Source organism: Notolepis coatsorum, assembly GCF_963971535.1.
Source record: "Notolepis coatsorum genome assembly, chromosome: 13".
Taxonomy (NCBI): domain Eukaryota; kingdom Metazoa; phylum Chordata; class Actinopteri; order Aulopiformes; family Paralepididae; genus Notolepis; species Notolepis coatsorum.
Genome location: NC_140177.1, coordinates 27,004,128 through 27,020,697, shown reverse-complemented (window position 1 = coordinate 27,020,697; position 16,570 = coordinate 27,004,128). Strand labels below are relative to the sequence as shown.

At 47.7% G+C, this 16,570-nt stretch overlaps 1 protein-coding gene across 1 annotated transcript in view; it reads right to left on the bottom strand.

Moving 5' to 3' along the window:
• The window catches only part of st6galnac3 (ST6 (alpha-N-acetyl-neuraminyl-2,3-beta-galactosyl-1,3)-N-acetylgalactosaminide alpha-2,6-sialyltransferase 3), a 221,384-nt gene that overhangs the window by 129,456 nt on the left and 75,358 nt on the right, over nt 1-16,570 (bottom strand). Inside the window, exon 2 of the mRNA XM_084328132.1 lies at nt 3,334-3,528. Coding sequence (XP_084184258.1) covers nt 3,334-3,528 — 195 coding nt within the window. The remainder of the gene's footprint in view (nt 1-3,333; nt 3,529-16,570) is intronic.

Here is a 16,570-nt window from a genome sequence, read left to right as displayed (position 1 = left end):
CCTTTATCCAATCAGGTTCATTCCACGTTGGGAAATGGGAAATAGGGAGGGGATACACACAAATAAAATCAAATAAAATCAAATAAAATGTATTTGTAAGGCCGGACAACACATGTTAATGTCACCATGGGCCAGACACGTCTTCTTTAAACAAGTCAAGAAGAAACATCACAATGAATCAATAACAAAACAAAAAATCCATGAAGTCCAAATTTTTTTGAATAAATTAAATAAATGAATGCAACACTCACTAAAAACCTAGCAATAGGAAAAAATGCACCACAGGCAATGTGGAGGAGAGAAACCTTAGAACATGTAAACAACAACATACATTTTGGACCCGCAAATAATCTTTTAAGGAATCTTTTATATGAATTAATATGGGGGGGGGGGGAAAGCAATACTTTTATTCCGCACCTTTCTCTGTGGATGTATTCTTTTTTTATGTTATCAATAGCACCTTTAATACAAGATAAAAATCCCTTGCTAAGCTTGTCTTTTTTTGCAGTGTAAATAATGGATCAAGCCGGAATACCCACTAACGAGTGCATTATTACTACTTACCGAGGTAGCGCCTGAGTGTGTTTACCTGACAACAGCTGACTCACAAGGCGGAGTTCCGCTCCGGGAACATGATTACTTATGACACTTGACACGAGTCGGAGCATCACTTTGACCGATGCGATGCGGGTTCTGTGCCAGCCTTCATCAGAGACGCGGCGAGCGTGCAGAACAGCGCGTTGACATTCACCTTTAGACCAATCACTGCCTCTTCTGATTTCCGATGGGAAAACACACTAGGGACTAACTTAAGCGGAGGGGGGAAAGAAAAAAGAGGCGTAATTTCGCTATGGCTGCCAGTCGTCGGTGTGATTTACATGGATCTCCACGGGGAGAAGGGGCAGAGTGATTTAAGTAGGCTCGTCGGGGCCCTGGAGGAGCAGAGAGGAGGGGTGATGCGTGATTGCCTCTGGGCCCCGGGTTGTGGGGGAGAACCCCTCCAGAGGAGCAGCGTGACGCCCCGCATTAATCTGCAAACACAAGTCCACGCGTCCGTCCACTTCTCATTAAGCGGCCAATCGGATCCCAGATCGAGCTATATCCACCGTCGCTCACCCGGGGAGAACAAAGCGATGGGGAAACGTTAATGCCCAATCAGAGCGGCACGCTGTTTGTCGCTATGCGCGGAATGTAATGTAAATATCCAATATTCACCTCTAGGAGTTCAATTACAATTTCTGCTTCATACCTCCCCAAACAACAAGCTCTGAGTTTTTTTCCATTTTGATGTGCCTGGGAATTAAAAAGGGCTTTGATATTTCAATTTCCATAAATTGTGTGGGGAATTTACAGTACAAAGCTGCTTGAAGGCAGAAGAATGGGATCACGGACATGTTGGTCTGCGGAGTTACAAAGGAACCGTACGCGACGGAGACATCAAACAGGGCTTTTCTTTTCCCAAATGCATCGCACAGAAACAAATGTAATAAAGAAAGAAAATCCATTAGGAGGTATTGCTTTTGCGTTGTTGTGTTTGAATTAATTCTCAAAACAACACAGTCGGCGGGTTACGTCTCACATATGAATCCAGAGCTAATGGCTGCCCGTTAGGAGCCGCATCTGCGTTGTTCAGAGAGGAATGCGTAACGCCGTCATACAGCGGCCTGTCGGCAAACGAGCCGACGCCTGGTGTTGCACTTTGTTTACATTTGTTTTTTGTTTTTGTCTGATGTGTGGGTTGGAGTTGAGCGAGGATAGGGGAGTGGTTGCTATTGCTTATTTTACTCTGTCCATTCTATTTGACTCTTTTATTACTTTTATTAGAGGTTCAACCCTGTCAGGTATGAAACTGTGTGGGTATTAAGCAGGAAGAAAGACTGCCAGGCTTTTAAACTGTGTAGGGGACCCAGGCCTAGAACTGCGCCCTGAGAGGGAGATTTGCCCTGAGAGGGAGGTTTGAAGGGTCAAAGTGGATATCAAACAGGAGGTAAGACTGTCGGGTTCTAAACTGTGGATATCAAACAGGGAAGGTAAAGACGGTGTTAAACTGTTAAACAGTCATTCAGAATTTTTTTATTGCACTGCACTATTGCATCATTTATTGCACCTCACTATTTTACTCTTTTTATTATTGTCTATTTTTTAAACGGAATCAAACCATAAACAAGATGGCCTATTGGGATGTTAGTAAAAATGTGAAAAACTGTGATTTTATATGTCTGCACTTTATGTGCTAATTTTATGCCTGTCTGTTTTTTGTTGTGAAGCACTTTGAGCTGCACTTTTTGTATGAAAGGTGCTATACAAATAAAGTATATTATTATTACTATATAGCTATATACACTATATTAGAAATATATATATATATCATAGCTTTCTCCAGACCACTCTTGCCAGACCCTTGTGGGCGGGGTACTAAATACAGAGACTCAAGACTTCATTACAGTAACTCAAATAACAGAGACCTTTAGAGTGTGTGTGTGTGTGTGTGTGTGTGTGTGTGTGTGTGTGTGTGTGTGTGTGTGTGTGTGTGTGTGTGTGTGTGTGTGTGTGTGTGTGTGTGTGTGTGAGGGGGGGCAAGTGTGTGTGTGTGTGTGTGTGTGTCTGTGTCTGAGTATATGTGTGTGTGTGTGTGTGTGTGTCTGTGTCTGAGTATATGTGTGTGTGTGTGTGTCTGTGTCTGAGTATATATGTGTGTGTGTGTGTGTGTGTGTGTGTGTGTGTGTGTGTGTGTGTGTGTGTGTGTGTGTGTGTGTGTGTGTGTGTGTGTGTGTGTGTGTGTGTGTGTGTGTGTGTGTGTGAGGGGGGGGCAACTGTGTGTGTGTGTGTGTGTGTGTCCGTGTCCGTGTTTCCGTGTGTGTGTGTGTGTGAGGGCACACTGTGTGTGTGTGTGTGTGTGTCCGTGTGTGTGAGGGGGCAACTGTGTGTGTGTGTGTGTGTGTGTGTGTGTGTGTGTGTGTGTGTGTGTGTGTGTGTGTGTGTGTGTGTGTGTGCGCGCGTGCGTGAGTGTGTGCATGTGTGTGTGTGTCTGAGTCTATCTGTGTGTGTGTGTGTGTGTGTCTGAGTATATGTGTGTGTGTGTGTGTGTCTGAGTATATGTGTGTGTGTGTGTGTGTGTGTGTGTGTGTGTGTGTGTGTGTGTGTGTGTGTGTGTGTGTGTGTGTGTGTGTGTGTGTGTGTGTGTGTGTGTGTGTGTGTGTGTGTGTCTGAGTATATGTGTGTGTGTGTGTGTGTGTGTGTGTGTGTGTGTGTGTGTGTGTGTGTGTGTGTGTGTGTGTGTGTGTGTGTGTGTGTGTGTGTGTGTGTGTGTGTGTGTGTGTGTGTGTGTCTCACCTCCTGCTTGGGGATGCTGATGTAGCCCAGGTGGGGTTTGAAGGCCTTGTGCTGCTGCCTGGAGAACATCCAGTTTCCTCCGAAGCCCTCGCCGAACACCGGCTGCAGCAGGAAGTAGGGCTTTTCCGAGTAGTTCACCACCACCACGAAAAGCGACACCACCACCACCAGGCCGGTGGCTATGACCGACTTCTTCTAGAGGAGACAACGGCACAGAAGAAAAGATAGATTGTCAGATCGGGGTGATATTCGGTCAGAGCGCTTGTTGTTCACTGTACAATTTCCTTTTGTGTGGGTTCATTCATTGTTACCGCATCCCTCCCCCTGTACCTTCCTTCCTTCATCCCTCACCTGGTCATCCCTTCCCCCTGTACCCTCCTTCCTTCACCCCTCACCTGGTCATCCCTCCCCCTGTACCCTTCTTCCTTCACCCCTCACCTGGTCATCCCTCCCCCTGTACCCTCCTTCCCTCAACCCTCACCTGGTCCTCCCTTCCCCCTGTACCCTCCTTCCTTCATCCCTCACCTGGTCATCCTTCCCCCTGTACCCTCCTTCCTTCACCCCTCACCTGGTCATCCTTCCCCCTGTACCCTCCTTCCTTCACCCCTCATCTGGTCATCCCTCCCCCTGTACCCTCCTTCCTTCAACCCTCACCTGGTCCTCCCTTCCCCCTGTACCCTCCTTCCTTCAACCCTCACCTGGTCATCCCTCTCCATGTACCCTCCTTCCTTCACCCCTTCCTTCATTTTTGTCAGACCATAAAGTGGGAACAGGATACCAGGAAATTCATTGTCTGTTTACTGCAGAGCAGGAGAGACTGGGATACCCATATTACTGACCAAACACCAACCACACTATATCAGTGATGGCTGTCGGAATGTTCATGCAGACTACTTATTTTAACAAAGAAAATACCACTTACAGCACCTTTAATCACAGTTCATTCACCTAGAGAACTCACACTGGTCACACAGGGATTAAAAGTTGGGGTTAACTTGTGGAACAATGCTGATATAAACTTAAGAATGTAATTCTTATTTTGTTATTTTTAGTTATGTTTTGTAGGCTTAATTTGATAATAATATAGGACAGGCATATATAAGCATTATGCTTCAGCCTGTACCTTTTCAGTCACTGCCAAAATCAAAGACTGTTGATTGATTGATTGACAGTGGAATGATTGTCCTTATTGTATTGTGTGTGATGACTGAATAAAACTACTACCACTACTACTAGTACTACTACTACTACTACTACTACTACTACTACTACTACTACTACTACTACTACTACTACTACTACTACTACTACTACTACTACTACTACCACTACTACTATGACTAATAGTAATACTACTACTTAATCACAGTTAATTCACCTGGAGAACACCTGAGATATATCTTTATCTCCAGCACCTACTGTGCTTCATTAACGAAAACAATGCACCCATGCACTTGACCAGGCCCCGCCCCAGTGTCCCCCTATAAGACACCGGACACGGTCACACTCCCCCTTCCTCTTTTTTGTTTCCATCATGGACGCTGCAGTGCACTCCATGAACTAGTAGTTATGAAATGCAGAAGGAAATTGAACAATGTTGGGTTTTCGCCGGAGATTTGCCAGCTCCTGGAATCTTCTCGGGACATTCTAACAGCGCATCAGGCCTATCCTGGGGTTTCCTCGTCTTCTGACAGCGGATCGAGGGACGTCGCGCGGCGGATAGCTGTCGGGCTAGGTCGCGCACAGGTAGGGCCTGCGCCACCAGGCATCAATGCTGGCATTTGTGATACTGCTCGTTGTCCCGTGAGACAACCGAGTTGTGTATTGGCGCAAGGGGCAGGATATCTGGGTAAACGTTGTCGTTTTCCCAGCTATCCTGGAGCGCACGGCTAATGCTAATGCTACGATGCTGGGTCACTGTTCCGTTGTTCCCCATCGAGGGCTGTCTTTTTAAAAGGTCTTCCCTCCTCTTAACCATTCATGCTGACGGTCAATCGGTGTCTACTGTTGGGAGTTTTGACGGGGGCTTGTTTACCATTTCATGGGTGGATGGGCTGAGGCCTAGGGCTGGTGTGCTTTTTGTGAATCTATGAATTGTGTGCAGGACTGGTGTTTCTCTGGTCTGCATCCCCTTAACATTGTGTGTATGGGCTAGCCCATTCTGCAGTGTGTTGGTAGAGTTTTCGTTCATTTATTCATTTACCCCCTCATGGGTGCACACCACAGTGGAGGTTGCTGCATTCCTACTAGTGAGGCAGTGCTTCACTAGTAGTAGTTTTTTTGTTGCAACCACCACTGGTGCTCCGTGCTTGTGAAGCAGGTGGTATCAGTCCTTTGCCTCTGGCATGTTGGAACGAACGGTGTCCCGCCCGGCCGACGACATGAGGTGAGTCGGCCCGGCAGGTGGCTGGTGGGCTGTTAAGTAACATTGTTCGAATTGCTGTTTTTTCTGTCAAAAATGGTGTCGGGTGGCGGGCCTTGAAGGCCAGCCGACGTCGAAACATCGCGCAAGGTTTTGACGTTATTAGCTTTGACCTAGCCGCAAGCTATAACCGCAGGGAGGGCTAGGATGCTGTCAACGCTTGTTTACAGACATCTTGGTTGGATCAGTCTCCCCTTGATGGGGTGAGACGTTTTTTCCCTCCTAAGGGCTCCCCTCTCCGCAGAGGGACTTGGTCTTTCCGCAGGAGCGCGGGCGGTATTTGACCTAGGCCCCACACCGCCTCGCACCATGCAGCCAGAGGTGAGAGCACGGCCTCGTCAACGGCTGTGGCGAGGCCCTCAACCAGCGGCCATGTTTCCCCCCCCTGAGGTACCCTGGGCACAACGTCAACAGGTGACCGCAAGGCCGACAGCCTTGGCGGCAGAGGGATCAGCTACATTAGATGAGCATGCCCTAAAAAACCATCGCCGTCTAGCTGTGTCCAGCTCACTCTCTGGTCACCCCCCCCCCCAACATCAGCGGGATAAGGGCTCTGATTTGTTTCCTTTGGTTGCGGGTCGCATGCCTTCAATGAAGCGCAAGCGGCCCCACGTTTCGCTTCTCATGGGGACAGGGGCTGATACCCAGTTGATGGCTGAAACTGGGTCTGTCCGTGAGAATGTTGTGCTGTCAAGCGGCTCCCACGCCACACGTTTTGCGTCTGTGTTTGGTGAGCCTGGTGTTACGTCTGTTAACTACAAAGGTTGTCAGCAGGGGGGCTCGAGACCTCTTGAGGCAAACAGCGTGGGTTCCCCCGACCTCGCCTTCGCCAGGCCGGGTATCACGTCAGTGCCTCCCACTCCCGGAAGACCGGCAGTGGTCTGGCAGGTGCGCGTGATTTGGGTGGTAGTAATATCACTGCAGGGCTACCAATGGGGCAGTGTGGGGGCCTCACACCTTGCATGTCCAGCTGTAGAACAGTTCCTCAGCAATCCATGCTGGCGAGGTGTTCAGTGGGGGTGCTTTTGTCACCCAGTGTGATGTCAGCTTCCCCCGTATCAAACCGGCCCTCTCTGTCGGGGTCCCCCCTTGGGTGCGATTGCCTCGTTGGTAGTGTTGGGGTGCGGTATCCCACCTCCACGAGACGCCCTGCTCGCGCGGTTGGCGAGTCCAGGGTTGGCAATGCACAGCGGGTGGGACCGGGCCGCCTATCTACGGTTTCTGGCGGACCAGCGCCAAGTGGCGGCGGGTGCGCTTGGGATTATCATCACATATGGCTACAGCAGTGCCATATGTCGAGGTGGATGGAGAGAACGCTGAGGCGGGGACTTGTGTTTACACAACCCCACCCGTTTTCAGGTTTGGTACAGACCCTATTGTCAGGGTCACCAGCAGTGACAGCTCTGGCCAACGAGATCCAATCTCTGTGGGCGAAGCAAGCCATCGTCGTGGTCCCAAAGGACGACGCGATGCATGGCGTTTCCTCCCGGTATTCTCTGGTGCCCGAGAAATCGGGGAGGGGGGGTGTCAGACCCATGCTGGACCTGTCCCATGGAAGGTTCAGCATTTTGACCGTCTCCCACCTTTTGAACGCTGTCAGGTGGGGGCCTGGTTCTCCTCCATAGACCTGTAGGATGCGTATTCACATCCCGATCTACCATCCTAGGGCTTACCTACGCTTCCTTTGCAGGGTTTAGCGTATGAGTACCAGAGGCTGCCGTTCGGCTATTCTCTGGCTCCCCGCATCTTCACCAAGTGCGTGGAGACCGCACTGGGGCCTCTGCGTCGTCGGGGGTTATGAAGTGTATTCTGCCCTGGACGACGTTCTGGTCCTTGGCCGGTCAGGGTAGATCGTCAGGTCTCATACCAGGCAGGTGGTGGAATTCCTCACCAGCCTGGGTTTTGCTGTAGACTGGAAGTAGAGTACTCCTCTTCCCTGTCAACGGGTGGAGTACTTGGGCTTATTCTAAGCTCAAGGTCTATATGGGCATCCCTCTCAGAGCGGCGGCGAGTGGGTGTTCTCGGCACGCTCGGGAGGTTTTGTCCTAGGATGGTTACGGCGCTGTCCGTGATGCGCCTGCTCGGTATGATGGCATCTGCTCACTCTGTGGTCCCTCTTGGCCTCCTCTTTGTGAGGAGGATAGAGGTGGTTTTCCAGTATGGAAATAGACCCGGTGAGAGGCAAGTGGAAGCGGCTAAGGTTCCCATGTCAGTACTGGGGGACCTCGCCCTCTGGGGAGGGCCTGGGGCCCTCACCAGCGGGGTCCCCATGGGCAGCAGGCTGTCACACGTCACGGTCTTTACCGACGCCTCCCTCACTGGGGGGGGGATGTGTCGGGCCAAGGCAGTAGGGGGCAGCTGGCAAGACCATGCTGCCCGGTCTGCGCTACATTCAATGTGTTGGAATTGAAGGCAGTCCTTCTGGTCCTCAAACGGTGTTTTGATCAGGACGGACAACACGACGTCAGCATCGTATATCAACAGACAGGGAGGAGTACGCTCCCCCCGTCTGCACCGGGCGGCGGTCGAGCTGGCTATGGGCGTTTCTCCAGCCTGAGGGCTCTCCACATCCCCGTCAGGGTGAATGTGGGTGCAGGTGTGATGTCGTGGGGCGGTCCTCATGCTGACGAGTGGGGATTACGTCCAGACATAGTCGGGCAGGTCTGGGACCGATTCCGTGGCCGTCCGGGATTCTGTACGCTTTTCCCCCCCTTACACCTGATAGCTCAGCTGTTGGGGCGGGTACGTCGGGAACGCTGGACTTGGTCCTGGTCGTGCCTGGCTGGGGCTCAGCTGTGTGGTCCCCGGCCCTGATTCAGCTCTGTGTGGTTGACGCTATCCGGTACGCACGCGCTCCGTCCTCTACCGCGGCTTACGCTGGGGAGTGGCGTATGGTAGAGTGTGGGGGCGGAACGTTGTTCAGCCACCCTCTCGTGGGACGTTCCTGCTTGGCACTCGGCGTCTCAAGCCGGTGGAACGGTCTCTGTCTCCGAGTGGGACCTCCAACTGGTCCTCGGCCGGTTGTCTGAGGCCCCGTTTGAGCCTCTTGAGCAGGCGTCATTGGAGCAGCTGTCTTCAAGACTGCGTTCCTACTGGCCATCACCTCCGCTAAGCGCGTGGGTGAGCTGTGTGCTCTCTCAGTGCGGCCTGAGTGCTTGTCTATTCTTGCCAATAGCGGTGGGACCCTGAGGCCTAATCCAGTCTTCGTGCCAAGGAATATCCGGAGCTCTTTTCGCTCCAGGGATATTGTAATTCAGGCGTTTCATCCGCCTCCTCACGCTGGTGAGTTAGAGGCGAGCCTTCACCTGTCATGTCCTGTCCGTGCTTGAGGGTTTACCTCAGTAGGACTCGGAATCTCAGGGCTGCCGATCAACTTTTTGTTTGTTACGGTGGCCCTCGCGCTGGTAAGGCACTGTCCAAGCAGCGCATGTCACATTGGTTGTGCGAGGGCATTGCCCTTTGCTACACGTAGCGCGCCCTGAGGTCCTTTGGTTGGGTTTTCTATGATGGAAACTTTTTCCCGAGGAAGGGGGAGTGTGACCATGTCCGGTGTCTTATAGGGGGACACTGGGGCGGGGCCTGGTCAAGTGCATGGGTGCATGGTTTTCGTTAATGAAGCATAGTAGGTGCTGGAGATAAAGATATATCTCAATATGGCGAAGAGCGAGACGATCAGCCAGTATTCATATAACTAGGTTATAGGATAACCTTTCGTTCATTCACCTGGAGAACTCAACACTTAATCACAGTTCATTCACCTGGAGAACTCAACACTTAATCACAGTTCATTCACCTGGAGAACTCAACACTTAATCACAGTTCATTCACCTGGATAACTCAACACTTAATCACAGTTCATTCACCTAGAGAACTCAACACTTAATCACAGTTCATTCACCTGGAGAACTCCACATTTAATCACAGTTCATTCACCCGGAGAACTCAACACTTAATCACAGTTAATTCACCTGGAGAACTCAACACTTAATCATAGTTAATTCACCTGGAGAACTCAACACTTAATCACAGTTCATTCACCTAGAGAACTCACACTTAATCACAGTTCATTCACCTGGAGAACTCCACATTTAATCACAGTTAATTCACCTGGAGAACTCAACACTTAATCACAGTTCATTCACCTAGAGAACTCAACACTTAATCACAGTTCATTCACCTAGAGAACTCAACACTTAATCACAGTTCATTCACCTGGAGAACGCAACACTTAATCACAGTTCATTCACCTGGAGAACTCAACACTTAATCACAGTTCATTCACCTGGAGAACTCAACACTTAATCACAGTTCATTCACCTGGAGAACTCAACATTTAATCACAGTTCATTCACCTGGAGAACTCACTTAATCACAGTTCATTCACCTAGAGAACTCAACATTTAATCACAGTTCATTCACCTGGAGAACTCACTTAATCACAGTTCATTCACCGTCCTAGAGAACTCAACATTTAATCACAGTTCATTCACCTGGAGAACTCAACACTTAATCACAGTTCATTCACCTGGAGAACTCACTTAATCACAGTTCATTCACCTAGAGAACTCAACATTTAATCACAGTTCATTCACCTAGAGAACTCAACATTTAATCACAGTTCATTCACCTGGAGAAGTCACTTAATCACAGTTCATTCACCTGGAGAACTCAACATTTAATCACAGTGCATTCACCTGGAGAAGTCACTTAATCACAGTTCATTCACCTAGAGAACTCAACATTTAATCACGGTTCATTCACCTAGAGAACTCAACATTTAATCACAGTTCATTCACCTGGAGAACTCACACTTTTCCCTCTTTCAAACATACAGAGCTGTCGTTTGTTTAGTTTTCTACTTGCAAACCAGCTGACAGACACCACACAAGCGCAAAGTCGCCATAACCTAATGGGGGCGAGAATTAAAGTTCCACCGTCCGCCGCTGCACAGACACAATACTCGTACTTCTTTTTGTTTTAGCATCTCCACAGAAATAACCCCAAAAACAGTCCGTGCAAGTGCATCATCGTTTCACCCATCGCTACACAGAGAAATGATCGTCTCGCAGGTAAGAGGAGGAATTACGATTCCGCAGAAAAGGAACAGGGACCATGAATAATGGATGTGCGCTAGAGGACGGGGAGAGGTCTTGCGGGGGGGAAATGCTATTTGCAGGCTGAAAACAGAGAATCACTGTACCGAAATAGGGGTGAGGGAGAGAGAGGGGAAAGGGATAGAGAGGGAGAAAAATGGAGAGAAGGTCTGGCGGAGAACGACTACGGTAGCCTAGGCTATACGCCACAACACTGCCAAGCTCGAGGCGCCGGTTTGTACAGTATTTCTCCGTAGCGAGTACAGAGCGGCGGTGGGCAACGTCAGTGACACGCGGCTCTAATCGAATGGCCAGCGCAGGTGCTGGAACTCTGGGTTTTCAGAAAGGTGGTACTTTTCAGAGGCTTCTTTGAAGTTATCTGATGGCAAGAGGTCCGACAACCAAAGCGGCACGTGCCACCGCGAGACTCTGATCTCCGACATCACACGCACACGTCCCGGGGGAGGGCGGGGAGCCTTAGATTCTCAGGAGATCAAACGTGGAGGGGGTTGGATGAAGAGAGGGGGAAAAAAGGTGACCATTTTACTACTCTGACGACTACTCACGTTTTTACCAATTGCACGTGTGTGTTACATCACAAGTCATTTCCCGGCATTTACAGCCCATCTTTGATAACGACAAAGGAAGGTCTTGACTTTGATTATGCGTAATGCACAAGGAGGTAGACGCCGGGAACACATTTGACATGCTGCGTTGGGGCTTTTGGGGGGGGGGGGGGGGGGTGTACATTAATACATTCTCAATGTCCTGAAAGGACAATCAGCCCCCACCACATCCAGACGGAGTGATAGTTAGTCATTTACTGACAGAGCTCAGAAATAGATGGTCATAAAGAGACCATTATATTGGAGAGAACATGAACCACAGTCCCTTAGAAAGCCACACTGTTCTTCTCAAGAGAGAGAGAGAGAGAGAGAGAGAGAGAGAGAGAGAGAGAGAGAGAGAGAGAGAGAGAGAGAGAGAGAGAGACACATCCATCCGGCCTCACAGTGGATCATAAAAAAGACTATCACAGACCATAAAGACATTCGCTTTTTACAAAGCGACAGTGTTCTACAAGAGAAAAATACCTCTCTCCACTCTCTCACACTGCGAGAGCTAAATCCATCTGTTTTCCTGACAAATAAAAATGAGAACATATATATATATATATAAAAGAATTGTCTCTCTTTCCTCAACCTCAATCGGGCCACAAATCACGGCAGAATGATGTGTCGGAAATCTCGGGTGGCGACTTGAGGGCTCGGAGTGGATGTAGCTAGCGGACGCTGAACTTCATGGCGGCTAGGAGCGCGCAGACTCCTCAAGGCTCCTCTGAGTCCTCTCCCCTCGTTCTCTCATCTGTCAGGATGAGCGTGAGCCAGGGCGGCTAGGGGGGGTGCTCTGCAGAGAGAGCTATGAGACGTGATGCTGGCGGCAAAGGGCAGGAGGGGGAGAGGGGGCAGAGGGGGAGCGAGACGGGAGGCAGGAGAACCATAACGCTGGGGGAGAAGCGGAGGGAGAGCAGCCTCGGCAGTAAAGCTCCAATAACAATAGTAATAATATTCAACATTTTCATATAAATGTCCCTCCTGCTACTCTCTCTCTGTCGCCAACTGGGCGTAACACTGTGGCGATTCCACACCTGTTCCCAGATCATGAACACGGTTAAATGTGGCTGTTCTAAACCTTGTGTCACGCTGGGTTCTGGTGGAACGTTCACGGAACTTCCGCTGCACAGGAAGTTGCGCATTCTACGTCACCAGCAGCAACAACAACAACAACAATAACAACAACAACAACAAAAACATTTTCAAAATGGAAAGCAAGTAAATGCAGTGCAAAAACCCTGCAATGTGTTGTTAACCATTTTTTCATGTTAACTCATTCCCCGCCAACAACGATTATACTCGTTATTGGGCGCCATCCTTTGAACGCCAACGAGTATACTCGTTATTTGATCGTTTTTCCTTTTTTTCGATTTTAATATTCTATTCAATGTCACCGACCTGTATGTTGCCGTTAAAAGGCATACTGGGACGCCGAGGGTGCAGTACTGGCCAGATCCTGCCAGGTGGCAGTATCGAGAGTGCAGTAAACCGGGTGTTACGTTTAAACCGCTCCGGGCGCAGTTTTTTAGTACAGGGAAGCCTAGAGATTCACTCGGTCGCATTGAAACGGGTCCGGCCCCTCGATTGCATGTGTTGTGCCGTATTATGTCGTGGACCAGATGGACATCAGATGGACCAGATGGCGATCAAACAATTAGAATATTCTTTTTGGATTACCCCCGACCAGAGGTAAGGACTATCTGACATAAATTTCAGCTTGATCCAACAATGTTTTGATACCGATCCAGCTGTTTTTAGTGTTCAATACGAATGCCGTTACTGGCAATCAAAGCATCAGAAACGACCCCCCCCCCTTTCATGCATTCATGATGAAACATAATACCTATTATATACATTTGATTTGGAAATAGTAGCGTGTCCAGGCAAGAAACGGCAATGCTTATAGTAGAATTCACGTTGCGCCCTATTACTCCTATATCCTATATTCCTTACCTTCGCGTGGGGTATGTCTGGGAGTGCTTGCATTCTTTCATTTATTTGCATTTATTTTAAATTTGTTGGACCTTATGGTGTTCTTGTTCTGTTCTTGACTTATTGTTATGTTTTCTTCTTGACTTGTTTAAAGAAGACTTGTACGGCCCATGGGGACATTAACGTGTGTTGTCGGGCCTTATAAATAAATTTGATTTGATTTGATTTGATTTATATTATTACCTATATCCCGGATCACTCTGAAATTATACTTATATTCACCACGGGATAATGCGCGAACATATGCATGAAAGATCTTTCTCTTTTTTGCATCTTGGACGGAAGAAAGTCAGTGTCAAATGACTATAGTATTGTCTCCATAGTTATAATATAGAATATAGATATAGCTCTACAAACAAGGTGACGCACTCCTATCTTTAAAGCATGGCATAGCTACAACGGGACCTGGCTAATCCCCGGTGCTGAATGAGTTAATGTGATAACTCTTTTTTCAGGTTAATGTGATAACCATCACCATTCAATCACCGGCAGATTAACTTGTGCTTCTAGCCAAGCGCCATTTGGAGTAAATAACACAAGTAACAAATAACAAGTATCTACCAAAAGCTGCAATGGCTATTTTTGGAAGCACTAAACTAAAAAAGCCTCTTCTCTGTGGGGGACTGGGGGGGTATTGATCTTTCTTTCCCAGACTGGAGTGCCGGCCGGGGCATCATTGGAACCCAGGACACGGGAGAGAGCCGTTCAGAGAGAGCCAGCCAGCCAGCCAGCCAGCCCGCCTTGTGAGACCAGATTTCATCTAGTCTTACAGAGGGGGGATCCATCAGTGGGATATCGATGACCAGCTCAATCCGCCATGACCTTAGTGCGATGAACAGTTCCACCACAAAGTGAAGAATTGAGCAGGCGGGTAGTTATTGAACAGTACATTGAATATTTATAATAGAATTTCAGGAGGAAGGCTTACACCCATGACACTCACTCATCACCATTCCTCATAGACGCACATCCCAGGCACCCCCTGCTCCCCCATGTCTCCTCACACACACTACAGGTAGACGCAGCTTCCCCCTCCCTCCCCCTGCCCCCCCCCCCCCCCCCTTCACTACCACACTACAGAAGGTTAACCTTTCACTACCACACTACAGAAGGTTAACCTTTCACTACCACTAGGGCTGGGCGATACGGCCTCTAAATGATATCGTGATATTATTTGGCCATATCACGATACATGATATATATCGCGATATTTTCACATTTCCTCTAACGCACTTAAAAATGCTTGATTTAAACCTTTGATGCATACAGTCATGCCCATATGATGATTATAATAGTCCCTGCAACATATGTTTGCATTAAACCATGAAGATGATTTAAAAAAATTATTTTATGAAAATGTAGGCTACTAAGAGTAGTCTACTGACACACTAATTAAAAAAACGAAATAATTTTTTTTTTACATTTAAGACAATTTATATAAAAACTCTTGGGTGCCTAAGACTTTTGAACAGTACTGTGTTTTCTATCCACTTTAGCCAAACAAGTACTGTGAGGTTAACCTTTCACTACCACACTACAGAAGGTTAACCTTTCACTACCACACTACATAATGTTAACCCTTTCACTACCACACTACAAAGAGTTAACGCTTTCACTACCACACTACAGGTTAACCTTTATACCACACTACAAAGGGTTGCCACTTTCACTACACTTCTCTGATAGCCTCTCCCAAACCCTAACCCTAATCTTAACCCTAACTTTATATCTCAACCGTTAAACATTCAAATCAACCTGAACTAGTGAATTACACTCTAGAAATATAGGTGTTAAGCCTGAACTAGTGAATTACACTCTAGAAATATAGGTGTTAAGCCTGAACTAGTGAATTACACTCTAGAAATATAGGTGTGTGTTAAGCCTGAACTAGCGAAATACACTCTAGAAATATTTAAAGTTAAAGATCACCAGTAATCACCAGTAACTGTAGTAATAACTAAGTATACTAAGTAATGTAAACATTTTATTCCAGATAATTTTCATTGTAAATGTCCAGTAATAGGGGCGACAGTGGCTCGGGAGATAGAGCAGTCGTCTGGCAATCCGGAGGTTCCCGGTTCCATTCCCGCTCCTCCCGGGCAGCGTGTTGATGTGTCCTTGAGCAAGACACTTATCCCCTAATTGCTCCCGATGAGCAGGTTGGCATCGTTGCCTCCGCAGTGAATGTGTGAGTGAATGGGTAAAATGTTGTAAAGCACTTTGGATAAAAGCGCTATATAAAAAAGCAGCCATTTAGTTTACCATTTAATTAATATGTAACCTAATGTAAAAGTGATGTCTGTGATCTTACTACTGTATGTCTTTATCCACAAATTACCCTGTAATATAAAGTGTTATATTAGATTAGATTAGATTGGATTAGATTAGATTAAAATGTATTGTCATTATACAGCACAAGTACAGTGCCACGAAAAGAGGTTTGGCAAATAGTAATATACAATGTACAGTATAATCACCTTCAGTTGGGTTTTTTAGCAGGTTAGTTTCCTCTATCTGAACTGTGGGTGTCATGTTTAAATGAATCTCTGAATAATATCACTGCTGCAATTTTCAAGTTTTATGAAGACAGACTAGGCAGTAAAATGAGTAAATCAGTAAATGATGGAGGAGTAATGCCCCCCCCCCCCCTGACTTGGAATAATACATGGATAATTCCGGGCAAATTAGCCATTCATTCCTCATATATTGTACAATCGCAATTTCACCTCCATCAAGCTCTATCTAAGCGTGAAAAGAATACATTGTACTAGAAACGCCACTGCAATGGCCTGGAGAAAACACTTCATGGAAAAAACATACTGGTAGCTATTTTCAGGGGCCTTTTGGGCAACGGCAAAACAGAAAATTACATTTGCATTGCAAAAAGGCTACCTTCCTGGCACCTGGTTCTCACTACCACGGTCCAGCGAGCAGGTAAATCCAATTTCAATTAATCAGGGATTCGAGAAAATATTTACCGAGCCTCCCTCTCTCTCTCACCCCCCCCCCCCCCCTCTCTCTTTCTCTCTCTCTCACTTTCTCTCTCTTTCTTTGTCTCTCACGCACCCTTTCTCTCTTTCTCTCTCTCACACACCCTTTCGCTCTCTCATTCTCTCTCA